The sequence below is a fragment of the Sciurus vulgaris genome (assembly GCF_902686455.1).
Source record: "Sciurus vulgaris genome assembly, chromosome: 5".
Classification (NCBI taxonomy): Eukaryota; Metazoa; Chordata; class Mammalia; order Rodentia; family Sciuridae; genus Sciurus; species Sciurus vulgaris.
The window spans coordinates 973,360-998,785 of record NC_136465.1 but is presented as its reverse complement, the minus strand read 5'-3'; the positions used below and the strand labels follow the sequence as shown (position 1 = coordinate 998,785).

The 25,426-nt window shown below is 57.0% G+C and overlaps 1 protein-coding gene across 1 annotated transcript in view; it reads right to left on the bottom strand.

The window, feature by feature from the left end:
* The window catches only part of DLGAP2 (DLG associated protein 2), a 663,652-nt gene that overhangs the window by 10,907 nt on the left and 627,319 nt on the right, over positions 1-25,426 (bottom strand). Inside the window, exons 11-14 of the mRNA XM_079142912.1 lie at positions 10,284-10,630; positions 9,357-9,398; positions 3,798-3,883; positions 2,885-3,300 (exon numbers count right to left, since the gene is read on the bottom strand). Of these exons, the coding sequence (XP_078999038.1) occupies positions 2,885-3,300; positions 3,798-3,883; positions 9,357-9,398; positions 10,284-10,630 (891 nt within the window). The remainder of the gene's footprint in view (positions 1-2,884; positions 3,301-3,797; positions 3,884-9,356; positions 9,399-10,283; positions 10,631-25,426) is intronic.

The following is a 25,426-nucleotide window of genomic DNA, read 5'->3' as shown; positions in this document are numbered from 1 at the left end:
CCTGGTCTCTGATGCTCATGTCTCCTGAGTGCTTCTTTTCCTGGGTAGTGACAACAGGGACCTGTGTTATAGGACTTACTAGGCACAGAGAACTGGATGAATCTAGATTCCTTCAATCAGTTCAGTGAACTGTGATTATAAAATTATAGTTTGGGTGAAAATTATTTCATGCAATGGAAATTTCAATATTCAGAGCTCAGACTTTTGGTTGAATAAGCCATTTAACTTAACCTTTATTTTTTAAAGTGCCGAGACCAATGACTCACTATCTGTTGTTAAAATTGGGACTAGAATTTGAGGTTGTCTTACCTTCTAAACACTATTAGGGAATTCGAGTCTGAACTCGATTAATGCTGCGCCAGCTTTACGTGCTGAGCTTGCAGGCGAGAAACGTGATGAGCTCCTGTCCACTCGGCCAGCTGGAAGAGGAAGACCTTTGACATCAAAGAGTGCAGAGTCCCAGCGCTCCCTGCTCTCCGAGCCCTGGGCTCACAAGCAGCATGGCTACACTTCACAGCTGGACGGCAGTGGGACCAAACCACAGAATGAAGATCGCCGAGCTGACATCCAGAGAAGGAGGCTGCGTAGGACGCTCGGGCCCCACGCTCCCCGGGATCTGGAAGAGGTGGCTCCACAAGGTGCGAGGAGCGTGTCTGCCTCTGGCTTGGCCTGCTCCTCACTCGCAGTGTGCCCTGTGCCAGGCTCTGTGCCAGGTCACTAGAGAGAGAGTGTACCCGCCACTATCAGTGCCAATGTCTCCCATCACAGCAGAGGCCTGTCCAGTCCTTTGGAACCTCCCCCGCCCAGTGAACAGAGAACATGGAGCCACATGGGGCTCTGCGAGGGCACCTAGCCAGCCTCTGTCAGTGGTTGTGAAGGGCCTTATTTGAGCAGCAGACAACAGGTCCCAGCCCCTGGGTCTGTGCCTCTGCCTGTTTTTGGATCTCCCTTTCTGTTGCCCCTCGCCCTGCTTGACCAAACCCTGCCGTCCTTCAGGGTGCAGCACAGAGCCCACCTACTTCAGAAAGCCACCTGGACATTCCCCCACGTGAAAGCATCTCAGATCTCTGAGCTTTAAGCACTTGGTCTGCACTTTTTGATCACACTGATATTTTACGCCTCCTGCAAACAGCTTCCCCAGCTCTCCTTTCTCCCATGCTTAGGTTCTGGGCTGGGTCTCCCTCCAGGTCAGATTCTCTGCTGCGTCCTGCTCATTTTGTATCATTTTTGCCCTTGAAGAGTGACTTGCTCACAGCAAGCATTCCATAAGTGCTTGTTGAGCGTACACATGAGCGAGAGAGCCCAGAAGATCTTAAACCATTAAAAACACACTTGGGGAAATAAGCCGCAGGCAGCACTCAGTCAGCACAGTGCCTGCTGGAGAGGCACGTCCAGTGCCTGGTGATCGCAGGCGAAGCTCAAACACTTCATTCCCGGATGACGGATCTCCTGCTGACTTGGGTCCTGTGCAGGCCAAGTCAGCTCTGCAGATGGAGGTTTCATGGCATATCTCAGAGCATCTTCTTATATGCCCCGTCTGCCTCAGTGCAGAAGAAACCCTCCTGCCAGGTCTTTGGATCTTACTTCAAGAAAGAACTTGTGTCCGACTTTCGCCTCCCCACTTCCTATGGCCCAGGCCAGGGGACCCAAGTGTGCGTTCCACCAGTTCAGGGACTCTCTGGACCACAGATGGGTGTTGCAGACGGGTGGCTCCAAAGGAAGCCATGGCTGGGGACGGGGTCCGTGTGTTCTGAAGCACAGAGGAAGGTGGCACGGGGAGCCCCCGAGTGGGGAGGTGTCCCAGGGGAAGTCCGCCAGAGCAGCATGGCCCTGAGCCAGATGCTCCACTCAAGTTCGAGCTCAGCTCCGAGCTTACGTGCATCTGGGGTGAGGCTTTGAATGACACCTGCCCATCTCTGGGGCAGGAACATCAGAGCGCCTGGTGAGCACCTGGTGTGCAGTGAATCCTCAATAAATCCTGCTACAGTGGAGTCTTTTTTAAAAAAGGTATCTTTTAAAACAATTGTGACCCCCAGGAAGGCATCAAAATTAGAAGACACAGTAAGTATGGGGAAGATCCGCCCCGCCAGTGCCTCTCTGACTTTGGACAGCCATGTCCAAAGTCCGGATGTTTGCATATTCACAGGGAGAGTAGAACGTTTTGAAAGTATGCCCAAAGGTGTCGGTTCAAATGATGTCAGAATAAAATGTCATAGACATTATGGGGCTGAGACCTGACAAACACTGTCTCCTGAGTCAGCCAGCCCACCTCTCCTCCCCTCTCCCACCTCCCCTTCCCCCAGCCACTCTGAATCTGGGGTTGGTTTCTTTGAGTGAAGGGGCGGGTGGGGAGTGAGTGGGGAGTCAGGTGCTATCCCTCTAGAGGGAGCAGAGGCCTGGGTGAGCACAGAGGGTATGGGATGGGTCTGCACTGGAGACCCGTGGTGGGGGCACCAGAGTCCCCGCCCCCCAGGGGCGACGGCCCTGTTGAGCTAACGGCGCATTCTTTCCACATCCACTGATTTCCTCTGACACAGAAAGGCAAGGCAGGCTCTTAAAACATGGGTCAGATAGTCAGCGCCCCGGGTGAGTGACTCCCAGAGCTCGAGAGCGCTGGGAAGCAGAAGAGGTCGCGCTCTGAGACGCCCCGGCACCACCCCTCAGGTCAAGCCATCCAGCAGACAGCGCCCCTCGCACACGCGGCCAGAGGACAGCCCACTGCGCTCGCTGGCCCGGCTTTCCAGGCGCTCACCCTGGGTCTTGGAACGGGTCTTGGAACGAGCAGGTGTGGGGAGCATACTGCCTCCACCACCCGCTGCTGAGAGGACCTGCCCTCCTGCTGCCCCGCGCAGCCGAGGCCGCGGTACTGGGTCTGAGCACTTACTGTCTTCAGCCAGGTCGTTCTCCTCCGCCTCTCCCTCCATCTCCTTGCACCAGCCTTCCATCCTCTTCGTCTCCGTGTGGAGCAGCTTCAAAAACCAGGACCCGTCCCTGCGGCACGGAGACATCCTCCCGGTGTCCGCAGCCTCCAGGGAGGGCTCCAGCCAGGGGTCCGGTGGGGGCAGGCTGGCGGTGTCCACCTGGGTCCGGTAGTCCTCTCTGTAGCTGAAGAGGCCCTGCGTCCGCACAGTCCGCACAGCCCCGTACTGCGTAGGGGTGCTGGGCTCCGAGTGCCGCTGGAAGGAGGAGCCAAACTGGAGGCCCTTGTCCTCCATGGTGATGTGTCCCGGGAAGCCCTCCAGCTCCAAGTCGGCCTGGACGGCAGCCGTGACGCTGTTAGAGCGCTTGAAGCGCCCATGCCTGGACAGGAGAGGAGGGCAGATGACAGCCTTCCCCGAGACACAGGAGGCTGCGCCCAGCCTCAGCAGCACCCAGGGCACCTGGCACCTGCCCACCCACCGCAGTTCCCTCTCTGGCAGAGCCCTGGGTACTGCAGGTGGCCCAATGCTAGCACGCACCCACCCGCCACATCCAGGGGCACGCACGGGGATTTGGACGATGGACAGAATGAGGGTGGGGCCTCTGGTGGCTGCCCTCCCTCCAGAAGCACAAGACAGTGACTTCCCAGGGACAGGCCAGTGGCCCCGCTCTCCGCGTGGAGAGGAGAGAAGCAGGTGCCGCGCCTCAGCCCCTCTCCTCTCGTGGGTGCCTGTTCCCTGCCTGCTGAGGACCAAGACTCAGCACAGGCTAACTCAGCATTCCGCGAGGTAAGCGGAGGGCCCTGTCTGCGGCGGGTGCTGCAGAGGGCGGTGGGGTGCGGCGGGGCGGGGCACCCTCATCCCGGAGGGCCGAGTTACCGCTTCTCGTCTTCTACTTGCACGCCAACGGAGTGGTACTCCCGCAGGCCGCGGCTCTCCGTGTCCGAGTCCGTCGCCGTTTCCACCTGATCCAACACAGAACATCCGTGTTAGGACTGAACCAGAGGGGGTTTGTTGTTCTTTTGCTGTAATTAATTATGCATTGGTTTGATTAATGCAGAGATGCCCTTGACCCAGTGAGGCCACAGAGGGGAAATGCATTCACGGTGGTGTGATCATGTCGCTACTGTGTTCCATTGGATTTTACAGAACTACGTGAACTCAGGTCTTTTAAATGCACTTCAGCCTTTCAAATGTATGCAAATAAAATTGCTTCATTCAGCTTAGGAAAAAAAGAGATTTTGTCGGACTGCATTGTTACAGACTTAAAAGCTCTTATCACACCCTACACTGAAGAAAGTCAGTACAGCATGAACCAAGCAGAGCTAACAACAACAATAAGCATTTAGTCGGATTATACTGATGGCTGCATCCACATACAGAGACACGAGACCGAAGCGTCTGTCGGAAACACGAGACGAGCTCTCTCTCATCTGCACCTGCACGCGACTGTCTTTCACTGGCTGCTAGGACTGCCGGCAGGCAACTCAGCTCCCAAGGGAAGTCTGCTTTTTCTGAGAATCCTAATGGTGGCCTTGCCCCAAGGACCCCAAGCCCACAGGGATTTAAGTGGCCATCACGTCAAGGTTTCCCATGAGGATATTCTAGCAGACATCTTTCTAAAAACCAGTCACAGAATCTCAGCACACGAAGTGCGTGAAACCAAGACTAGTCAGGTGGTAAGGGCTCTCCAGCGCCACGGAGGAGCCGCACCTTCCCTGACTCCTGAGAACTCTCCCCTGGGGTCCCAAGGCGTCTGGCCCCTGACTGAAATGTCCATGACTACGTCTTAAAAAGCAAGAGAAGGTGTAAAGCGTCAGTCCAGGCTGACATGGAGCAGCAGAGGAGGACTGCTGTCTGAAATCCCGCCACTGGGATGCGCTCGGCGAGCCTGTGGGAACACCTGGTGAGCTGTGTCAGGAAGCCGAGGAGGGCTCGGCATCTGTGGGTGCGTCTGGGCCCAGGTTCGGCTCAGGGTCCTAAGCACTGTGGCATGTCACCTGCACAACGACCCTGTGCTCCAGCGTGGACTGGTCAGGGAACCCGAGGAGGAAGTGGGTAACTTGCCGGGTGCCAGCTTACTGGGGCAGTGCCAGGGTTCTCCTGGGCCTCTTCCCTGGAAGCCTTGCTCTGAGCCCCCAGCTGCTGGTTTTCCTGAGCAGAGGGATGTTTCAGAGCTCCTCCTGCCTCTTACTGGCATATTTCTAGACATGCGCCAAAGCCGTACCTAATTTATTGTTCTTGACCACTGGAAGAGGAAATGCTGACTACAGAAAGAACATTCTGGAAGGAGAATTCCAACCTTCCTGTTAGGACACACCCTTCATGCTTCTGGTTCTAAGTGGGTCACAGCTTCATTAAATTCTTCCTTCCTGGACATGGAGGTTATTGAGGCTTTATAAAACAAGATCATGATAGAATCATCGAATTTCAAGTTCTGTGTCAGGACGTGGAGCAACCTTGCTTCTAACCGCTCATTGTCCCATCTTCTAAATGTAACCTGATTCATTTGGTCCCTCTCAGGGAAAGGCACTGGCTATTTCTGGTGTTTTGTCACATTGATGCTAGTGCTTCAAAGACACTTGTGTACTGTGGGCCTGTGCAGATCCCGTGAACATGTGAGAGTCATCCGTGCTTGTGGCGTCGGGTGATTGCCTTTCGTGGTTTTGGTAGATATGGCCAAATTTGACAGCTGACTGTTGTGGAATGAAGGCATAGAGAGATTTTGTAATAAAAGAGCCCACAATTGTATCGGATAAATGCTGAGGTTACTTGCCTACATTAATCTACTCCTAGGATTGTAGCCTAAGGAAATTGGTCTTAAATTCTGACCTAAGCGTGAGGTCTTCATCGTCATTTATAAGGGGAGGTACGGGAGCGTGGGCTGGTGGGCTGATGGGCAGGAGGCAGTAACGCAGAGTGAGGGATGAGGGCTCAGGGCACGGAAGGCTGCCAGGCGTGCGGGGCGCCCAGCTCAGCAGGTGCCTGGGCAGTGGAGGCACGACAGGCAGGAACACAGAACACGCGTGCGCGGACACCACACCCTTTCCTGGGACTGCGAGTTCTGTTGTTTCATAGTCAGTTGGGGAGAGGCGGCTTTTGGAACTGGCTGGGGTCTGCGGAAGGTTGGCTGTGTGGGGGCAGAAATGGCTCTTGAGTTCGACTGCGTCTTTGCTTCTTGTCTGGAGACAAGGCAGATCCTATACCTCGTGGGACAGACATGAAATGCAGGCGAAGCTCGGTCAGGGAGGTCTATCTGCACCATGGTGTCTCTTGTTCTTTCACCTTGACTTTTGGTACTGGCAGGAGAGTCACATGGACGTTGGGCAACAGCAGCGCCTAGCTGGTGGTTGAGGAAGAGCGAGCCCCGGATGCCAGGGCTGTGGTGGGCAGGGTGGATGTGGCAGGAGCCAGACTCCTGTCAACCTCGGGGGTCCTGGGGAAGGAGCCTCCTGCCAGGCAGAGCAAGTGAAAGTCAGCACAGAGGAAGGAAGCCGTTGGCCTGGTGGAGAGGGAGCCCCACATCTTTCCTCGGAATGCCGGCTGGCCAAACGTGTGGATGGATTCCGGGGTCTGAAAGACCCCCGTTCAGGAGAATGCTCTGGGAACCGTGAAGCAGGACACCCTCTGCAAGTGGACTCCATGCCAGAGGGGCCCGACCCCTGGGAAGGACAGGCAGATGGACAAGCAGCTGCACAGTGCCTGGTGGTGCCTGCACAGAGGAACTCCCAGGACAGGCCAGCACGCTCTCGCTCAGCCGAGCCGGAGCCGTGGGGGTGGGGGGCAGGGAGTGCACTTGCGCCACCATGGTTTAAGAATGAGGAGTTTGGTGTGGCCTCTGTGTGCACATGAGCCCATGTATGTGCATGCTCCCATGCATACATGGGACATGTGTGTAGGTGAACACACATGCACAGGCACATGGGTGCATGTGTGCATGTGTACATGCATGTGCATGCATCTGCCCTTGGGTGCATCCATGTATACGTGTCTAAGTGCACACATGTATGTGGACATGTGTGCACATGCACTCATGCATGTCCATGTAGGTGTGTGTGTGTGTGTGTGTGTGTGTGTGTGTGCACACCTGGGGTGATGATGGTGAGGAGCAGCTGCCCTGTTGCACTGTGCGCAGGCTTGTGGCCATGTCAAGGCCAGTCTGCTCAATCTGAGCCTCAGCTTTCTGTGTGGACCCAGGAGATGAACCAGTGGCGGCTGGAGCCACTCACCGGAGCTCTGAGCTCAAGTCTGCTCTCCAGCCAGCCTTCCAGCTCTACCCTGAAGCCATCCACCTAGCAGGACAGGTGTGTTGCTTTGATGGTGGCTCGTTCCTTTCCCTGGAGGACTGATGGTAAGTCCAACATTTTAACGTGGCTTTCCAGATCTTGCCCCAGGTGCCTGGGTTCCAGCACAAGCAGCTACTGAGCGGGTTGCAGGGCATGGGGACACAGGACACAGGGAGGGCGAGGCGGTGGGGACCAGCGTCCTCCACCTCACGGGCACTCAGCCTGGATGGTCGTAGGGTGGCTCCTTTACTCTCACAGTCTGTGGGGTGTGTGTGATGCCCTGGGGTCATGGAAGGATTCCTGCGCAGTGAACCAGGTGCTTCTACCAGTGCAGTCTGGGAGCAGCTTCACAAACACCTGTCCATACATGGAAGTGCAAACCTCTGAAACACAGACACACCCAGACCAACGGACACACAGGGCAAAGGGACAGGGACGTGGTCCTGCGGCAAGGAAGGAAAGGGGCCGTCCAAGCCTGGGTTCCAGGTCAGGCCATGGCTCAGGACAGCAGGAGCCCTGCTCTTCACTGGGCCTGGCCTGTGCGCTGCAGAGTTCTGCTGCCCTTCCCAGGGTGCCTGGCCTAGTGGTTTTTGCACGCGCCCAAGGTGGGCTCGTGTGTGGCATCAGCTAGCTGAATCATGGGGACTTTCAGTTCATGTCTGATCTGAGCCGGGCAGGTAAGGGGACAGGGCTGAGTGGGAGCTGGCTGGACTTCACGAACCAGTGTGTCACTGAGGGTGTGAGCCCACGGAAGGCACACTCAGCACCAGAGCATTTGTGAAGTGCAAATTATGTGCTCAGACAAACTGCCCAGGTGAGCACAGCCCTGGGAGGCCAGCCCCTTCGCTGTAGGCTCAGGATGGGCAGCCCCGCTCAGGGCTCCAGAGCAGGGCAGCTGGCTGTCCCTCAGGGTGGGAGTGGCCCAGGGCCATTGTGCAATCTCCAGTCTCTTTGGGAAGCAGAGCAGCCTGAGGCCTAGGGCACACCACCTCCTGGGCTGTCATGACATGGCCTTGTGGCTGTTCACCTCAGGCAAGTCACTTACACTCCTGATCCTGTTCCCTGTCCATAGACTGGGCATAACCATGCCTGGAACACAGGGTCACCGTGAAGGTTGAGGGGCATGTGCCAGAGAGCGGGGATGGCCAGGCAGTGCTGTAGTCTTTCGTCCCTCTAGTGCCGGTCGGTCTCCGCAGACCACCTCTAACCTGCCTACACAGACCCTGCGCTCCACATCTCCTCACTGGCTCTGAGCTGCTCCTGGTCTCCTTGCTCTTTAACTCTGGGCTGACTTCTGGGTCGGAGCCCCTGTGTCTTTGGCCACACTTTCCTTCGGCCTTCCAGGGGACTTCCCTTTGCAGTTGCCGGGTTAGGAGCTCATGACGTCCAACCTGTCCTGCACTCACACTGCTGCCCACACGCACCGTCCGCCACTCGCCGTCCACACGCCCCTCCACTCACCTGTCCAGCATTCACCGAGTGCTCACTATGTGCCAGGCACCGTGCTGGGTGCAGGGGGGACCAAGAGGAGAAGCAAGGACACGGCCTTTGCTGACCCTGGTTGGGAGGCTGCAGGGCGGGGCCGTGGACTGTGCCGCAGAGGGGAAGCAGCAGGAGGGCAGACACTGCATGTGGCAGAGGGCCAGGGCCTCCTGCGGCAGTGCTGCGCCGGGGGAGGCAGGCTGGTGGCACGTCCCCTAACTTGATGGGCCTATGAGGTCACATCCTCATTTCCCAATGGGGCTATTGACACTGCGCATTCAGGAGCGGACACTGTCTCCTGGCCATGGCAGTGGGCACACTGGAGGACACTGGTTGAGAACCAGAAAGTGCCCACGTTGGGGCCATGTGCCGTCCCCCAGCTGATCTGGGAGCCTCAGGTGTCTGTGGCGAATGAGCCCAGCATGGGAGGGGTGGCATGGCACCCTGTCCACCCTCCCGGGCAGGTGCCAGGCCCCACCGCTGGGCTGGGGCCCGTGCCTCCTCTCCCACGGGCCGGCTCACGTCTCTGAGGACACGGACAGGTGGAGCACCCAGCATGGGGCCTAGCACATAGGGCCAGGACAGAGGGACAAGAGCAGTCGAATGGAGACCCAGAGAAGAAGGTGAGAACAGTCATGCGTGCTGGGCGTCGGAGGTGCTTGGTACTTACATCTGACCTTGGGTATGGCTGATGTTCTGGGAATTCAGAATCCTAAACAAAACAACGAAGCCACAGTGTGGAGACCTGGCTCAGGACGAGGCCGGTGGGCCAGTGCCCCCTGCGCTCTGCCTGTCCCCACCAAGCCTGGCACGCCGGCACAGTGCACGGCAGGCCCTCGCTCCCGGCTCTGCACACCTCCTCCCCAGGACAGGGTGCAGGGCCATCAGCTCCTGGTTCTCACAACCCACAGAACACAAGCTGAACAGAGGAGCAGAAGGGAGCAGGACGTGGCCAGCAGTCCTGCTTGACCATGTCCACGGGGCCCTGAGGGATATCAGCAGGACAGTGAGGAATCCATGTCCCTGACCCTGGGACCAAGCGCCCAGCACTGCCCTGCCACAGGCTGGACCAGGCAAGGCCAGCAGCGCCAGCCCACCCTTGACTCAGCGGGGACACACTGTGGGTTGGGATCTGCATCTTGGGCAGGAGCCTGGGTCACAGAGCACGGTGGGTGGCCCTGCGAGGTGCCACGGGTGCAGCTCTGTGACCACGGCCCTGAGGTGCTGCCCCTGGGAGCACCAGGTCACACCTGCCCTGCTGTGGCCCCAGAGCTGCGCCCAGAGGGCTCCCAGTGCCCCTCGGGAACTGAACAGCTTTGGAAAGACTGGACTTCAGCAGGAAACCGCCCTGCTCACACATCAGAATGCCCTCCTCTTGGCACTGTCCACCATTCACTGACCCCAGAATCGCATCCCGGGGCCCTGGCTGGCGGGCAGTGTGAGCAGGCTCTCTGGGTCTGCCCTGGGGCCCGGCTCTGCTGCTGCCCGCCCGGTCGCTCTACCCGAAGGCTGGCAGCGGGTCGCGTGAGTGCCAGGACCAGGCGTGGATCAGTGCTTCACCTATTCTGGGCATGGCGTAGGCTGGGCGGGGGGCTACCTGGACCCCGATGGAGGAGCAGCGGCTCTTGAGCAGCTCCTCGGCCTTAGACACCAGGATGGCCTTGTCGCTCGTCCGCACCGAACTGCCCTGGCCGTCGGCGTGGCGCTGGGCTGCGGCTGCTTCCAGGGCGAGGCTCATGGCCTTGTTGCTGTCCAAACTGTCCGTGGAGTTGTAGAGGCTGGGGCCGTCCTGGGGCCATGGGGACATCCGCTGGGCGCGGCTGTCCTGGTAGGCGTCCTGGGTGGACTCGGTGCTGCTCTGGGCTGTCACCGAGATCAGAGGCTTGGAGGTGGTCCGCGGAGGCACCGGAGGGGGCGTCTTCTTGTAATTTGTGTAGGAGACAGCTGTGGGAGAAAGAAGCCCGGGTCAGTGGCACACGCCCTCGGCGGCTGCTCTGCAGCTTCAGCACGCTCAGCCCGCGAACCCCAGCCTGCCTGTTTCCGGACCCCGGCCTAAGGGAGCAATGCCAAATATGGGCACAGCACTCCATGCTGCGTATGGTCTGCACAGTGGATTTGTAAAGAGAAAGACTGCAAAACTTCTCAAGACTAGCAACAGAGACAAGACCAAGCCTGTGCACCTGCAGGTCAGAGGGCACCCATCAGCTCCACGGAGCCAGAGCTGAGTCAGAGAAGCTGGTGGGACCCTGGGCCACGGGCAGGCACAGGTGGACCACACAGGTAAAGAGAGCTGTGCATGAGGGAAGGTCAGTACAGATGTTAGTCGTGGCCATTGTCCAGCAAGGTCCTTGTACTGTCCTGTCTCTCACTTGTCTTTCCTAAGAACCTCTGAGTGAACAGCTGCTGTTTGTGTAACAGAAAGCATTCAGCCTCAGCAGATGACGGGCGTCTGTGGGCACGAACCGCAAGAGCCACTGAGAGGCAGGGGCAGGGCAGCTACATCTACCCTGGGTGGAGGCCAGCTTCCCGGCCTCCTCTCCTCCTGACGGCCTCACATGCCACAGGCACAGACTGCACAGCCTGCCAGCTGAGACGTCATGACCGCTTTTGAAGCTGGAAACTGCATCAGACCTCAGCTCCGCAACCTGCTCTCTAGGGCCAGTGCTGCCCAGGGTCACTGAGGCTGGCCCTGATGCCCTTCAGTGTCTGCTGCTTCGTCAGTTTTCTGTATCTGTAAAGGAAGAACTGCTGAAGTGCTTCTCCTCCACCAGGCACAGTGCCAGGCGAGGGCTGCTGCCGGGTCCAGTGGCAGGACATGCATGTGGGCACCTTCTAGAACATTCTTCTGCACCTCTCAGAGATCAGAATGAGCAACAAGCTTCTTCAAGAACTTTGAGAAGGAGCCTGGGAAGCACGTGGCCATGCATGGGCCACGGGCACTGGAGGATCCAACTCACCTTCCTCTCCTCTCGGGTCTCCAGGGACTCTGATGTGTGTGTGAGGGCTGGCCTAAGGAGGAGAATTTCAAATGTTTCCCGACCCACACTGACAGCCCAACAAGATGAGTCTATCGTAGCAGCAGGACTTGCACTCGAAGGCATGAAAGTTGCATATTAAGTGCAACTTAATTTGTGAAGTGGACATTTTTAAAAGAATGCATTGGGAGAGGAACAGTTGCAGAGGGCTGAGGCTGTCCACAGGTCAGCGTCTGCGCCTCATCTACACTGGGGACTGTCAAAGGCTCCCCACACCAGAAAGACTTTTTCCTAATGCGAATCACTCTTTAAGGATGCTCTTGGGTTGACAACGTCGAGGCCATGAGGAAGCAGCCCTGGAATCTTCTGATGTGGCTAAACCACGAGGGGGACTGGACAGTGAGGTAGCCCAAGGGGTTGTGGGGTGGGCTCCCAGAGGTGGGCTCCAAGAATCCTCTGTGCCCTCAAGCTGGGCCACCGGAGGCTCTGGAAACAACTCCAGACTGTCTTTGGGGCAGGCGTCCGGCCCCCAGAAACCTGTGGGCGGAAGGCATGCACAGCCCGGGTGCTGGGGCTGGGAGGGGCGTGGGTTCTGCAGAGAAGGAAGTGTTGAGGGAGCCACAGGGCTGGCTCCTGAGGGCCAGGGCTCCTGGGAAGAGGCCCCTGGGAGCCCTGCGGCCTGAACACTGGTGACTGTCTGGGTCCTGACTGGACCAAACTGGTGCCAAGGGAGGGTGGCAGTGTTCCCCCTGTGGCCTGTGCTGCGGCCCACGTGGGCTCACAGGGTGTCCGTGAGCTGACTAGAAGGCCAGGCCAGAGACGAGGTCAGCTGACCTTGCCCCAGGGCTAGAGGCACACGTAAGTGCTCTCAGCCCGCGTGTTGACCCCCGTGGTTTCTCCGGCTCTGATGCTTCTCTCCTGTGAACCCGAGAGGGTTCAGGCACAGCGGACAGGCACAGGACACTGGGCTGCAGCCCTGCGTCTAGCTCTGATGCACGAGCCACACCTCCATGGCACTCGGGCTGCCCCACAGGTGAGTGCTGGGCTCTCTGGTTGGACACTTTTGCCATGAGGACCAGAGCTGCTCGGTGGGGCCTTGTCCGCTCCCCGGGACTCTTGGTGAAGTCTGGGGTGGAGGCCAGGGCTGCTGCAGTCATGGGCTGGCCCCCATGACAAGGCTCTCGCTGCCCTAGTCCTCCTCAGTGCTGAGGCTGTGAGCCCACGCGGTAGACGGCTGTCACTCAGGGTGGGGGAGGGAGCACGCTGCCCGGTGGATCTCGGCTGTCCGTCTGGGGACTCCCTCCTCCTAATCAGGAATGCCATTCACTTGGTGAGAGTAATCATCTCTCCTCCACAGGATGGGCCATTTGAACCTGCCTTTTACTAAGTTTGTTTGTTTGCCTTGCAGTACTTGGGATTTAACCCAGGGTGCCATACCCCTGAGCCTCATCCCCGGCCTTTCTATTTTTAATTTTGAGACTAGGTCTTGCTAAGTTGCTGAGGGTCTTGCTAGGTTGCTGAAGCCAGCCTTGAACTTGTGATCCTCCTGCCTCAGCCTCCTGCATTGCTGGGATTAGAGTCGTGTGTCGATACACCAAGCCTACAATTTTCTTAAGAGTTCTGGAGTATGGATCCACCAGGGACGTGAGAGGTGCGAGGACGCCTGCACAGGAGAGATGAACGAGGGCGAGTGTGGGAGCCGACGGGCAGGGCCTCCTGTGCCAGCCCTGGGAGCCGGGGCCCTCTCCTGGCTCCCGAACGGGAGGGGACTCTGCACCTCTCTCCACACGTCTGGTTGCACTGCCCCAGCAGAGTGTGCAGGACTGGACAGTGCTCTCGGCTATACTCAGATCCCACAGCCCGTCCTGCTCTCAAGCAGGAAACGTGATTTGGAAGAAGTCCCACATTGCAGCAGCAGCTGTGGTGGCAACAGGAAGTCACAGAGACCAAGCACAGGTTGAGGAGTCAGCCCGTCCCAGGTGGCTCAGCGTGAGCTCAGAGTGACTGACAAATGCCAGGACGGAGGCGTTTCCCTCCGTGGGTGCTTGTCCTGCTGAGAACACCACAGGCCAGGTGAGTTGGGGCAGGGAAGGTCCTTTCCTCTTGGGCACCTCGAGGTCAGCGCGGTAGCTTTGTGCCATCCAGGAGAGGGTGATTACGTGCTGAAGATGGAAGCAGCCCTGCACGAGATGCAGCTAGAAAGCTTCCTGCAAAGTTTCATGAGAATAGGGGCATCAACACTGAAAGGAAGCTATGCAGGTGGATAAGCCTCTGTCTGCAGCTGAGCAGGTGAGGCAGGAAGAGGAGTGGGAAAGCCCGTGGGGATGCTCCAGGACTGTCCAGCTTGAGTCACAGTTTGGGAACTTTCTGAATAACCTGCTCCGAGCCCCGGAGCCCCTGGATATGAGGAGGAGCTGTAGCAGCCAGCAGGGTCTGCAGAGGAGAGGGAGAAGTGGGAGACACCTGGAGGTGCACATTTGCCTCCAGAAAGCTACGTTCTAGATGGCTCTGTCCTACAGCATCCGAACGAGCCAACTGTCTAAAGTAGCTGAACTTCTATGATACAACGGACGCTGAGTTCCTCTGCCAAGCCAGTTGCATTTTGCTGCCCAGGTGGTTCCTGCTTGGCAGGGTTATGTGGGACAGTCCTGATTGACAGCATTTTTAGCTGTGAAAAGGCAACACCCACTCAGATCCACCTGCTTGCTTTCGGCATGACGCAAGGCCAGCAGAAGTGACGGTAGGGTCTTCTGAGGGTCGGGTTAGCAAATGCATCGAGAGAGACTGGGAAGCAAAGCCTGGTATGGAAAGGAGCTCACTGGAACAGAACATAACAAATGGCTCCTCAATGCAGGCTTTCACATGACCTTGAGCGAGCTCAAGTGTGGAGCGCCATGGCTCCTGGTGTGCGCTGGTCAGTCTGCACCTGGAGACTGACCTGAACACTGTTTCTGTATCCTAGCCTTGAAAGCCATTTGCAAGCAACAAGGAGATTTAAAAATTAGCATTCTGTGGTTTAAAACACAAATACATGATCAAGACAGAATGCACTCAGAGTGGCAGGCATCGCTGTTCTGAGTGTGAGACACACTTGGGTTCATTGCACCCTCTTGATGTGAACTTCAAGGAGGTAGCATGAAAGGAACCACAGTAATCAAGTAGTGAATGTCTAATGAGAGAATGAGTCTGGAGAAACTGAACTTTGAAGGCAAAAGACTCAATGAAAGAGATTAAAGATGCTTTGACACGTTAATTAATGTTAGTCGCAAAATGTAAGTGTGAATCAAACAGGACATACTGCATAGACACACCGTCCCTAAAGTCACAAACAATGACGTGGCCACACGAGGGGCCTGCGCCACTGTACCTGTGGGCGCGTGCTAATTGGTAAGGAATTATGGGCTAACCGGCACTGAGCATCTCCAGATGTGAAACAGCGATGACAACGTCGAATCTTTTGAGACACTCCTGTTTTCACTTCAGATATTAAAAATCACATAACATAGTAAGGACTTGTATTTCTGAAGAAAAACTGGGAATGAACCAGCCTCTGGGCTCCTTCTGGGGACACGCTGCATGCCACGTCCTAGTCCTGGAGAATGCGGAGCTGCACGCTTGGATGAGGACACTTTGAAGAGAATGATCTCCATGGGAATTGAGGGGTCAGTAGCTGTGACACCCAGGTGTTGATGGGCGGCATAGGCTCTCCTGACCTGAGAGGGACAGTGCATTGCACGGTGGAGGCAGCTGCCCATCTCCGGGCACCTGTTTGTGTGTACGTGCGCACATGTGCGTGTGCGTGTGTGTGTGTGTGTGTGTGTGTGTGTGTGCGTGCATGCTCAGGTTTGCTTGGGACAGCAGCTGTGAGTGACCTCTGCCCTAAAGTTGAGCTGCAGTTTTTCCCCTCTGTGCCCTGAAGGAGTGGCTTCACAGGTCCTTTGCTTGAGGACAGGGGCTGACTTCACAGGAGCATTTGGCAAACCAGGCTAAGATCTCTAGAGCCACCAATGTCTCTTCATTTAAGGAAAAGAAAACGCCATCAGTAGGAATTCACAAGACAATAGAGTGATGGTTCTTGCAAGGGTGAAAGCGGCGGGGACTTCCCACCCACCGAGGCTTCAGAGTTCAGGTGACTCATGCTGAGTGCTGGCCATTTTCCCCATGGGGTTAGGCAGTCAGATGGAAGGGCCAGGCCCACAGTGTGGGTTGCACGCCCAGCCATGACCTCGAGGGCACCAGGATGGAGAGAGAGCCCAGCCGTCGCCCCTGCATCGCAGGCCGAGCATGTGGGACTGCCTTCTGCCCTTGCCTGGGTGAGCTGGCCAGGCAGACGGCCGATGGCGGCCTTGTCAACATGCAGGGCCCTGGAGCAGGTCCTCTCTGCCGGCTTCCAGAGCCTGTGGGAGGAAGCAAACACCGTCCACGTGAGCTGGCCAGGCACAGGCCATCCCTCAGCCAGGAGCCTGCAGCCCCTGGAGGAAGGGTCGTGTGGGTGGCAGAGGGGGCTCTACTCCAACCTCAGGGCCCAGCCCTGTGTGAAGGGGAGCGGGCAGCAGCTCCCACACCCCACCTCCTGTCCAGTGCCAACCACAAATAAGGTGCCAGCCTGAGGTAGCCACATGACTGGTGTTTTCTGTTGCCCCTGCTGTGCCCCAGTAAGTGAAGCAGACATGTTTCAAATCCCATTTATAACAGCACCTGGACACAGCGCTCTGACAGAGCAGAAAAGGGTCACTACAGGGCCCTGTGGTCTCCAGAAAATTGTGTCCCATGGGGCCACAGTGAAGGGCACCTGGACAGAAGAGGGTGGCATGGAAATCACAGTGGCTCATCTGGCAGCCTGGGGACCAGGATGCGGGGCAGAGCATGATGGACCAAAGCAGTGATCTGCGGTGCTGCCTAGAAGCATCCAGCGAGCCGCTGGCCAGCTGGCTCCCGTCACGCTCTCCACCCCACACGTCCTTCTCACATGAAGAATCTGTCCCCACCTTGGGAGCCAGAGTTGAGTGGTGCATCCTGTGATGATCTGCAGCGAGGTCCCACCTAAGTCTCCCAAGGAGGGGACCACTGGCTTGCAAGTCCCCGTGGGCACGAAGCTTGCTCCAGACTGGCGTCACTGACACAGGGGCAGCTCTTCCCTGACTCTTCACCTGGCCTCCACACTCAGGAATCACCCACGAGGCCAGCTGGTGACAGTGCCCAGCGTGGGAGTCCAGAGAGGCGGGTGGCCCGGACGGCCCTTCTCCACGCCTGCTCTGCACATGGCTCTCTGGAGGCCTGCCAGAGCTTCTGGACCATCTTCTCTGCAACACGATCCCAGACACCGCGGCCGCGGCAGCGAGAGGGATCCTGCTCCCTGCGCGTAGGTTCCCGTGGGGTGATGGCCCACGGCCTCAGGTGCGTACCTGCCCATCCGCAGACCAGGGATCCGTGGGACTCAGAGTCAAGCCAGCCTGCGGAAGCCCGGGGCACACGGAGTGTGGACCTGGTCTACGGCTGCTCTAGCTCTGACTCCACGTTCAGTTGCATCCAGCCCGTGGCGTCACTGGAGAAGAGGTCCACCTGCCTGCAGGTGGAGGTGTGACCAGGAGAGGCCTCAGGGCCACCTGGCCTGTCACACTGAGTGGCTGGCTGTGGGTCCCGCTGGATGCTTCCAGGGCTCGTCAAACAGTCCCGCTGTCCCAGGTCTGGCCCGTCCGCCGGCCTTGCCAGGTCACGCAGGAGACAGTCTCCGTCACCCAGATTTCTCTCTTTTCTGTCTTAGCAGTTTACTTCTGATGAGCGCCACTGTGGACGGGGATGCCTTGCAAACCAGACCTCTTCCACCTCGTTTAACGTGTTGGTGGCTAATTTCCCGTGGCTGGTTCCATGATGTTGTGAAGAGGACAGAGTGAGGTGTTCACACTGCTGGGACTGGACAGCAGCCCAGGCAGAGTGGGCACTGCCCTGGCAGGCCACGTTCCAGAGAAGTGCCAGTCTCAGCCGTGGGGAGCTGTGGCTGCTGCCTCTGCCATGGGAAGCAGCTTGGCTGGCACCTCCTGGGTGTGCTGGGTACTGGGCACGTCAGTCCCTCAAGATGGACCCAGGCCTGTCTGACAAGGGAGCTGCAAAATCCTCATCAAGTGCTGAGCAGGAGCACGGGGCTCAAAAGGGCCCGGGACTCCAAGCAGGCAGGAATCTTACCATAAATGGAAGAGGAGAAAGGCAGTGTGACTATTTTATGAATCATAGGATACTTTGTAACAATCCAAGAAATTAGAAGCAAGAATTAAATATCAACTAGCAAATTCTGCTTCCTTTTGTTTTATAAAGCATTGCTTTAGTATCTCGCAGACGTTAGGCACTAGGTAATGTTTGTGAATTTTTTTTTTTTTTTTTTGTGGTACTAGGGATTGAACCTAGGGCCTTGTGCTTGCAAAACAAGCACTCCACCAACTGAGCTATATCCCCAGCCCAATGTTTGTGAATTTGATTCCATTGACTATGTGCTTGATCAAAATGGTAGAGAAGTAATGATCTGCCACCAATCAATAGACTGAAGAAGAAAATGTCAGTTTTCCTTAGGCACATATTCACAATTTGAAGAACTGGGAAAATACAGGGCCCCAATTCACAACGTGTGACTGTCCCCAGGGATCCAGGGATCTGCAGGTGATGGTGTGGTGGCCTTGCCTGGGGGAACTTTGCTTCCTCTGTCTTAACTAGACTCATGGTAACATTTGATATGATCAAGCATTTTATTCCTCCTAGATCTCCAAAATAAATACATAGATAAATAGGTATATAGACTTCCCAGGATGGATCCATTCAGATTTCCAAAGCTCTCCCATACTGGTCTCAATCACACAGCGTGGTCCCACACCTTAATGGCTTAATGAAATAAATCCAATGTGATTAAACAGTTTAAGTAGGAAGGCTTAACACACAGGCTTGTTTCTTTTCTGGGTAACTATTTTCTTGCCATGTCTTACACAACCTGCATCATACAAAAAGACCAACAATGATGTGAATTCACAACCAAGTCCCTAAAGCCATAAGCCACGTTCACTATGTACGTGTTCAGCATCCTGCACTTCTGGTGTTTGAAAGGGGTTGAAAGACTAATTTCAGAGCAATCAGTCCCATTCAATCTCTGGTGTCAATCTTGGGAACATTAAATTGGCTCCACAGACTCTGTCTTGGCCCAGTACCCCTACTGAAAATCAATTATAAATAGCTTGCGCTCACTCAGCACTGGGTCTGAGCAGCTCTGGGGCTCTGAGGGGCAAAGGAAATTAGCAATGGAATTTTCCTCACTTAAAAAAATATTTTTAAGACGTATGTTTAGCTTTCCGACATTTGAGGATTAGAGAAAGACAGTGTGCTCAAATTCACTTTATCTTCCTAAGTAATTTGTACCTTTCCAGAGAATTAAAGTGAGTCCTTGAAGGGTCACGTAGACTGTGATTTTCAACTAGTGGCTTCCATGGAGTGAGTGTCAGCTGCTGCCGTCTGAGTAGTGACAGCCGGACGGTCACTGCCATTCTGGGGGACCCTGCCTTGACCTTGTAGCCTGTTAGTTCTCTGAGTGTTACCTGTATTTTCCCCCAAACCTCCCTCTTCACGTGGGCTCAGGGGTCCATCTTCACAGAGGTCACCTGGACTTTGGTGAGAGCTAAACTCGGCAGGGAGAGAGCTGGTGCTGGGTGGCGAGAGAGGGAGGGAGCTCCTGGGGGCAGCCCAGCAGGTCGGGGCTGTGGGGGGGCCGGGAGCACCTGCCCCTCTGCAGATCCAGCACCTGTAAGGGCCCCACACAGGGACATAGAGATCCGAGGGCAGCCGGTCGGACAGCACTATGGCCAGGAGCTTCCTGGGGCTCCTGGTATTGACATGGCCTTGGGCACGTCCCGGATGACGGAGCCTGAACTTCCTAGTGCACTGGGCAGGAAGGCACAGGACTTAGACCTGGGGTTAAACTGACCTAAAGGAAGTAAAAGCAAGTGTTATCTGGCACGCCTCAGTCACAGATGATTGGTCCTGGCCCCTAGGGCCCCGGGTCAAGAATGCAGGACTCAGGGCACTCTAGGTCAGCCTGCAATGTCCTCCTCAAAACAGCACCTTCCATGGAAAAAGTGAAATTCAGAGGATTGGAAGCCCAGTTGTGAGATGGACGCGTATGTTAACGTGGAAAACGAGCGAGAGAGCGAGGTCTGGGGTCCGGGTCCCCCCAAGGGAACGGTTGGAATCCTCACCCAGGGGAGGGCTCTGGGGTGCTGCGGCCTTGGGGTGCAGTCTCGTGGTGGCATTAGTGACTCACAGAGAGGCCCCAAGGAGCTGACGCCCGTTCACCACGTGAGAACAGTCAGAAGGCGCCGCCTGAGAACAGAAAGCAGGGCCCTGAGGAGGCTGAATCCACCGCTGCTGGCCCCAGACCTCAGGCCCAGACTGGGAAACGCTCTCGTCAGCCACCTGCCCGCGGGACCTTGTGGCCGCAGCCCCAAGGGAGGAGGACAGGCCTGGTGGGACGCGAGCTGCGGTCCCCAGGCTGGTGCGCAGGGACACTGTCAGGGTCTCCCTGCTGCAGGGCCGCAGCACCGGGACAGGGGCATGAGTGGCCTGGGCTGTGCGTGGTGGAAAGCGAGTCGCTCCGGCCAGGAGAGGGCGCCCTTGCACTCCCTCTAGTGCCGCTTCCCGGGCTCCCTGGGGGTCTGTGGACTCCAGGTGGAGCTCAGATCTCACTGGGATGGCCCAGCGTCCCTGAGTGTCCCTACTCTGACAGCCCACCCTCCAGGTGGGGACGCGGTCCCTGGCGCCTCGCCCTCACCCCCACAGCACAGGCCTCTCCCGGCTCCTCACCCTGGCCCCTGAGCCCGTGGATCCCTTCCTGGTGACAGCCTTGGTTGACAGGCAGCCCTGCAGCCAGGACACTAACTTGGAGACTTGGGGACGGACCTCGCCAATCTTCATTTCAGTTCAAAGTTATGTTGGAGGCTCCTTGGGGTTTCTGGAAACTTCCATTATGGGTGGCTTCTGAGAAAAGCTGACAGTGACCTCGGTGACCCCTGAGGACCCCAGGTGTCAACGGGATTGCTTTTGGAGTCATTCCACCTGAAGCCAGTGCAGCAGTTTCTTTGAATCCCAGTGTGGGTTTCTGGCATGGTGTTGGCAGGAGATGTGGCTTGGTGCAGGGTCTGGTGGAGGGAGGGCATAGAGAGGCCCCTGGCCTCATGGCGGGGCTCTGGTCTCACACAGTGACTGGCAGCTGTGACTGGGTCTGATGCCACAGCATTAGAGTGAACATGAATTACTAGAGTCAGCTTCCTTTGCTGAGAGGAAAATGGGTCCCCACGTTTCAGTGTCTTAATGTTCACACTTGGCCAGCCAAGAGGGGAATCATCATGCACTTAAAAGTGCCCACTACATACACACCAGATATACATTGTGCAGACAAAGTAAAGACTCCACCCTGCACGTCCACCTCCTGCTTTCCAGAGCCTCTGATGGTCCCATGTGGGACTGAGCCACTGCATGTGGGACTGAGCACCTTCCCTGGCACTGAGCCAATTAATAGGGACTGAGCCACTCCACCTGGGACTGAGCCCCTTCCCTGGGACTGAGCCACTCCACCTGCGACTGAGCCACTCCATGGGGTACTGAGCCACTCCACCTGGGACTGAGCCCCTTCCCTGGGACTGAACCACTCCACCTGGGACTGAACCACTCCACCTGGACTGAGCACCTCCACCTGGGACTGAACCACTCCACCTGGGACTGAACCACTCCACCTGGACTGAGCACCTCCACCTGGGACAGAGCCACTCCACCTGGGACTGAGCCACTCCACCTGAGACTGAACCACTCCACCTGGGACTGAGCCACTCCACCTGGGACTGAGCCACTCCACCTGGGACTGAGCCACTCCACCTGGACTGAGCCACTCCACCTGGGACTGAGCCACTCCACCTGGACTGAGCCACTCCACCTGGGACTGAGCCACTCCACCTGGGACTGAACCACTCCACCTGGGACTGAGCCACTCCACCTGGGACTGAGCCACTCCACCTGGAAATGAGCCACTCCACCTGGGACTGAGCCACTCCACCTGGGACTGAGCACCTCCACCTGGGACTGAGCCACTCCACCTGGGACTGAGCCACTCCACCTGGGACTGAGCCACTCCACATGCCTAGGGACATTGTCTACATGACTGCCACCAGGATCTTTAGATGGAAGATTGTGCTGGGTCACTGGGTGGTCCCCGTGATGTCACCAGGGTCCTTGTTTGAGGGGTGCAGGAGAGCAGGGTCAGAGAAGGATGGAGACACGGAACGTCGAGGCTGGAGGAATGTGGCCCGCACTGTGGAATCAGGCCGTCTGCAGGAGGTGAGAGGTAGGATTCCTGCCCATGACCGCAGGAAGGGGTGTCTGTCCACAGCACTGGAGACCCACATCCGACTCTGGACCTCTCCCCTGCAGCTTGGTCAGTGTGCTGCTGGACGCCACCGCTGGGGCAGGCGCTATGGCCACCACACAAGCTAACACACTTGCTGTTGTGGGCTGCGTCAACCCTGCTGCCTCAGTTGGATCGTGAAGGCGCTCAGTGTTCCGAAGCTGTCCCAGAGGTCACCTGGGCCTTGTCCAGCTGCACAGGGGCTGGGTCCCTGCAGTGGCAGAGCGGGGCCGTGTATAGGCTCCGTGCTGCAGCCCTGCCCTCTCCCGGGCGGTTGCCCTCTCCTGGTCAGAACTTGCTCTGGCTGCTCCCTCCAGAGGCTCAGTCCTCTTCTTGTTCTCAGACTCCTCTGTGGGTACCTTGGCCTAGACTCCAGATTCACCCCTGAGCATCAGCTCCTTGCCACCAGGGACGCCTTGGGCCCCGCAGGTCCACACTACCCCGACTGGGGCTGGCTTGGCTGGCGTCGAGAGGTGCTGGCTGAAGCCAGCACCAGGTGTCTGGCTCCCTCCCTCTGCTCCTGTTCACACGCCTGGCATGGATCTCATGCTGGGAGGTGCCTCTCCCCGCTGGCCTCAGGGCATCACCCCCACCTCGGGCCCAGGAGGGTGGCACCCCGAGGCTACCCCGAGGCAGGCTTCCCTCCCCCATTGGTGTCCTCTGTGGCTGTCCCCCCAGACTCCAGTAGGGCACCCTCGGCAGGTGCACTGGCTTCCTGTAGGGTCACCCCCTGCCTGCAGTCCCACCTCGAGGCCCAGACTTCCTCAGGCTGCTCTGCACTCTGCCAGACACCGGGAGCCTCCTCTGAGTGCCCTTCTGACTCCGGCCCCAGCACCACTGGCCCGGTCCTGCCCTCGGCCACTCATCTGTGCAGTCTGGTGGGGGGTCCTCAGCCACCGAGGTATGACTCAGATCCCTGCGCTGCTCGTCTTGCCCCAGAGGGGACCACAGCTTCCAAGGCTCTGGGGGATGAAGTCCCAGAGGGCAGCATCACAGGCTGGCTCCTCCCCGGCTGAGGCCTCTCCCCGGCTCAGTCCTCCCCCTGTGTCCTCACATGGGCGTCCCTCTGTGTCTGTGTCCTGATCGCCTCTTCCTGTGAGGCCACCGGTCCTATTGGATCGGGATCCCTAGCGACCTAGCGACCTCATTTTAGCTCCCTCTGGAGTCCTATCCCCAGGGGCAGTCCTGTTCTCAGGGGCTGGAGGTCAGGGCTTCCCACAGCAGGACACGACACAGACCTGGTGCCCTCTTCTGCCTCAAGCCCTCTGGTGCCCTCCAACTGCGCGGCCCAGACTTGAAGCTGCAGAGCCCCAGGCTCCCGGGAGCTCCTGCACCCTTCCCGCCTGGCCTCTCCCCAGGGTGCCCTTGAGGCTGGCTCACTGGTCTGGTCCTCGGAATGTCTCTGTCTTCCATGACATCAGGCTGCACACCCCTCTGGCCATGTTCGTCCCATTGTGTCCCAAAAGCTCAGACCCATTTTGTACCTGGAAGATTCCGGATGCTACCACAGCATCTCAGGCCTCCCTCTGGGCCTCCCAAGCCTTCTGTGCACACCCCACAACACCCAGTGGTGGGCTTTCATACCCAGTTACAAGGTCAAAGCTCAGGACCTACGTGTGCCAAGGTTAATAAGTGCTTGTGACACTGACATAATTTGATTTTGATTTGATCTGTGAGATGATTTTCCTTTATTCCATTCACTTTTTTTGTATTTTGAGATACAAAGTGTCCACACGTGACTTTTTGTTCCTGTTCCTGTTCACTTGCTTGTTCTAATACTCACGGCTCTTGGCCGCCTTGGGGGAAGCCTAGCTGCTCCAGGCCTGGCTCTGCGGAACACTGGCCATACCCTGGTGCTCAGGGGGCAGCACTGAAGAGAAGGCCTGTTGTGTGGAATCTTCTAGTTTCCATATTTTATGACTTCAAAATTTCCAGTTGTTTTTCTAGGAAAGAGCTCGTCCCCAACCCCAAAGCATTTTCCCAGATAGTTGTCTATTTTAGCATGTGAAGGAGGCAGATCTGAGTTCCTTCTGTCGTGACAGCCACAAGCAGAGAGGAGGAAGGGGACACAGACTGACCAGGGGCAGGTGGGCTCAGGAAGTCTGCAAACCAGATGCCCAGCCCCTGGGGGAGCAGGGTGCAGGGACGCATGGCTGGGGTCTAGCCAGTAGGTGTAGGTGAGCTGCCTCCCTGGGGGCCACCCTCCTGCCATGTTGGGCAGCTGGGCGGGCACCACAGCCATGGCTCAGTTCATCCAACAGTGCCCTGGTGCGCCCAATTGACGACTTCGAATCATCTTTAGTCCAGTAAACAGAACATTCTATGAACTGCCCACCTGACTTCCACATCCAGCTTTTAATTTGCATTCTCTCCTTTTTCAAATCCCAATTTCAAAAAATGTCCACTATCTTTGCACATAAACATGCACATTAGTTACTGAGCAATCTGGCCAAGCGACGGCGGGTCGCTGAAAGAGGCTGGGGCTCAGCTCCCCAGGGACTGGCCCTCCTTGCCTGCATGAAGACCCACTCACCACTGAAACATGGCATTGTGTGAGGTGCAGAAGACCCCAGGGGGAGGGTTAAGTGCAGCTGTGTTCTTCAAATTGAGAAGGTCAACAAAGAAGCAACATTTAAAGACAGAAACAAAACCACAGCATCGAAACATGCCTACGTTTCATACTCAGGCACCTCACTATAGAGAAATGCTCTCCTGTGTCAGCAAAAATCCATCTTGGAAACGATCATCATGGAGCCCAGAATCCTGCCTCCTTCCCATGGCTGCCCTCTGCCATGCATTGTCCAGAGTCAGTTGTGACTTATGCTGAGACCGTTTGAGGCCCAGAGAAAAGTTTCTGTGGCCTAATTTCATAACATTTTTCCTGCACAGCATCAATAATATTCCTTCTCAAGAAAAATCAGGTGAAATGTAAATTTAGACCTGAAAACCTACCAGATAAATCATTTCACAGATGAGAAAGAAACCAAGTGTGAAATGAGGGCCAGACACTCTTGGATCTGACAGGCGAGGACACTAGCGCCCACGCTGGGCGTTTCCCACGAGGGGCAGGGGCTGGGGTGCCCAGCACATGCGGTGCTCCTACCAGCTTGAGTGTCCTGCTGGCCAGGCCACACTCCTCTGAGGCTGGGACAGATGGGCAGCTGTGGGCAACAGCACTGGAAAGACACGCGGTGCACATTCACGTCCCCACGACTCCATCCTGTGAACACCCTGACGTCTAAGCTGCCACAGGGCCTTAAAACCACATTCACCTGCTACAAGGCGAGACGATCCAACCATCAAGCCGAGTGGTATTTTTTGAAGCTGCATAAAGGA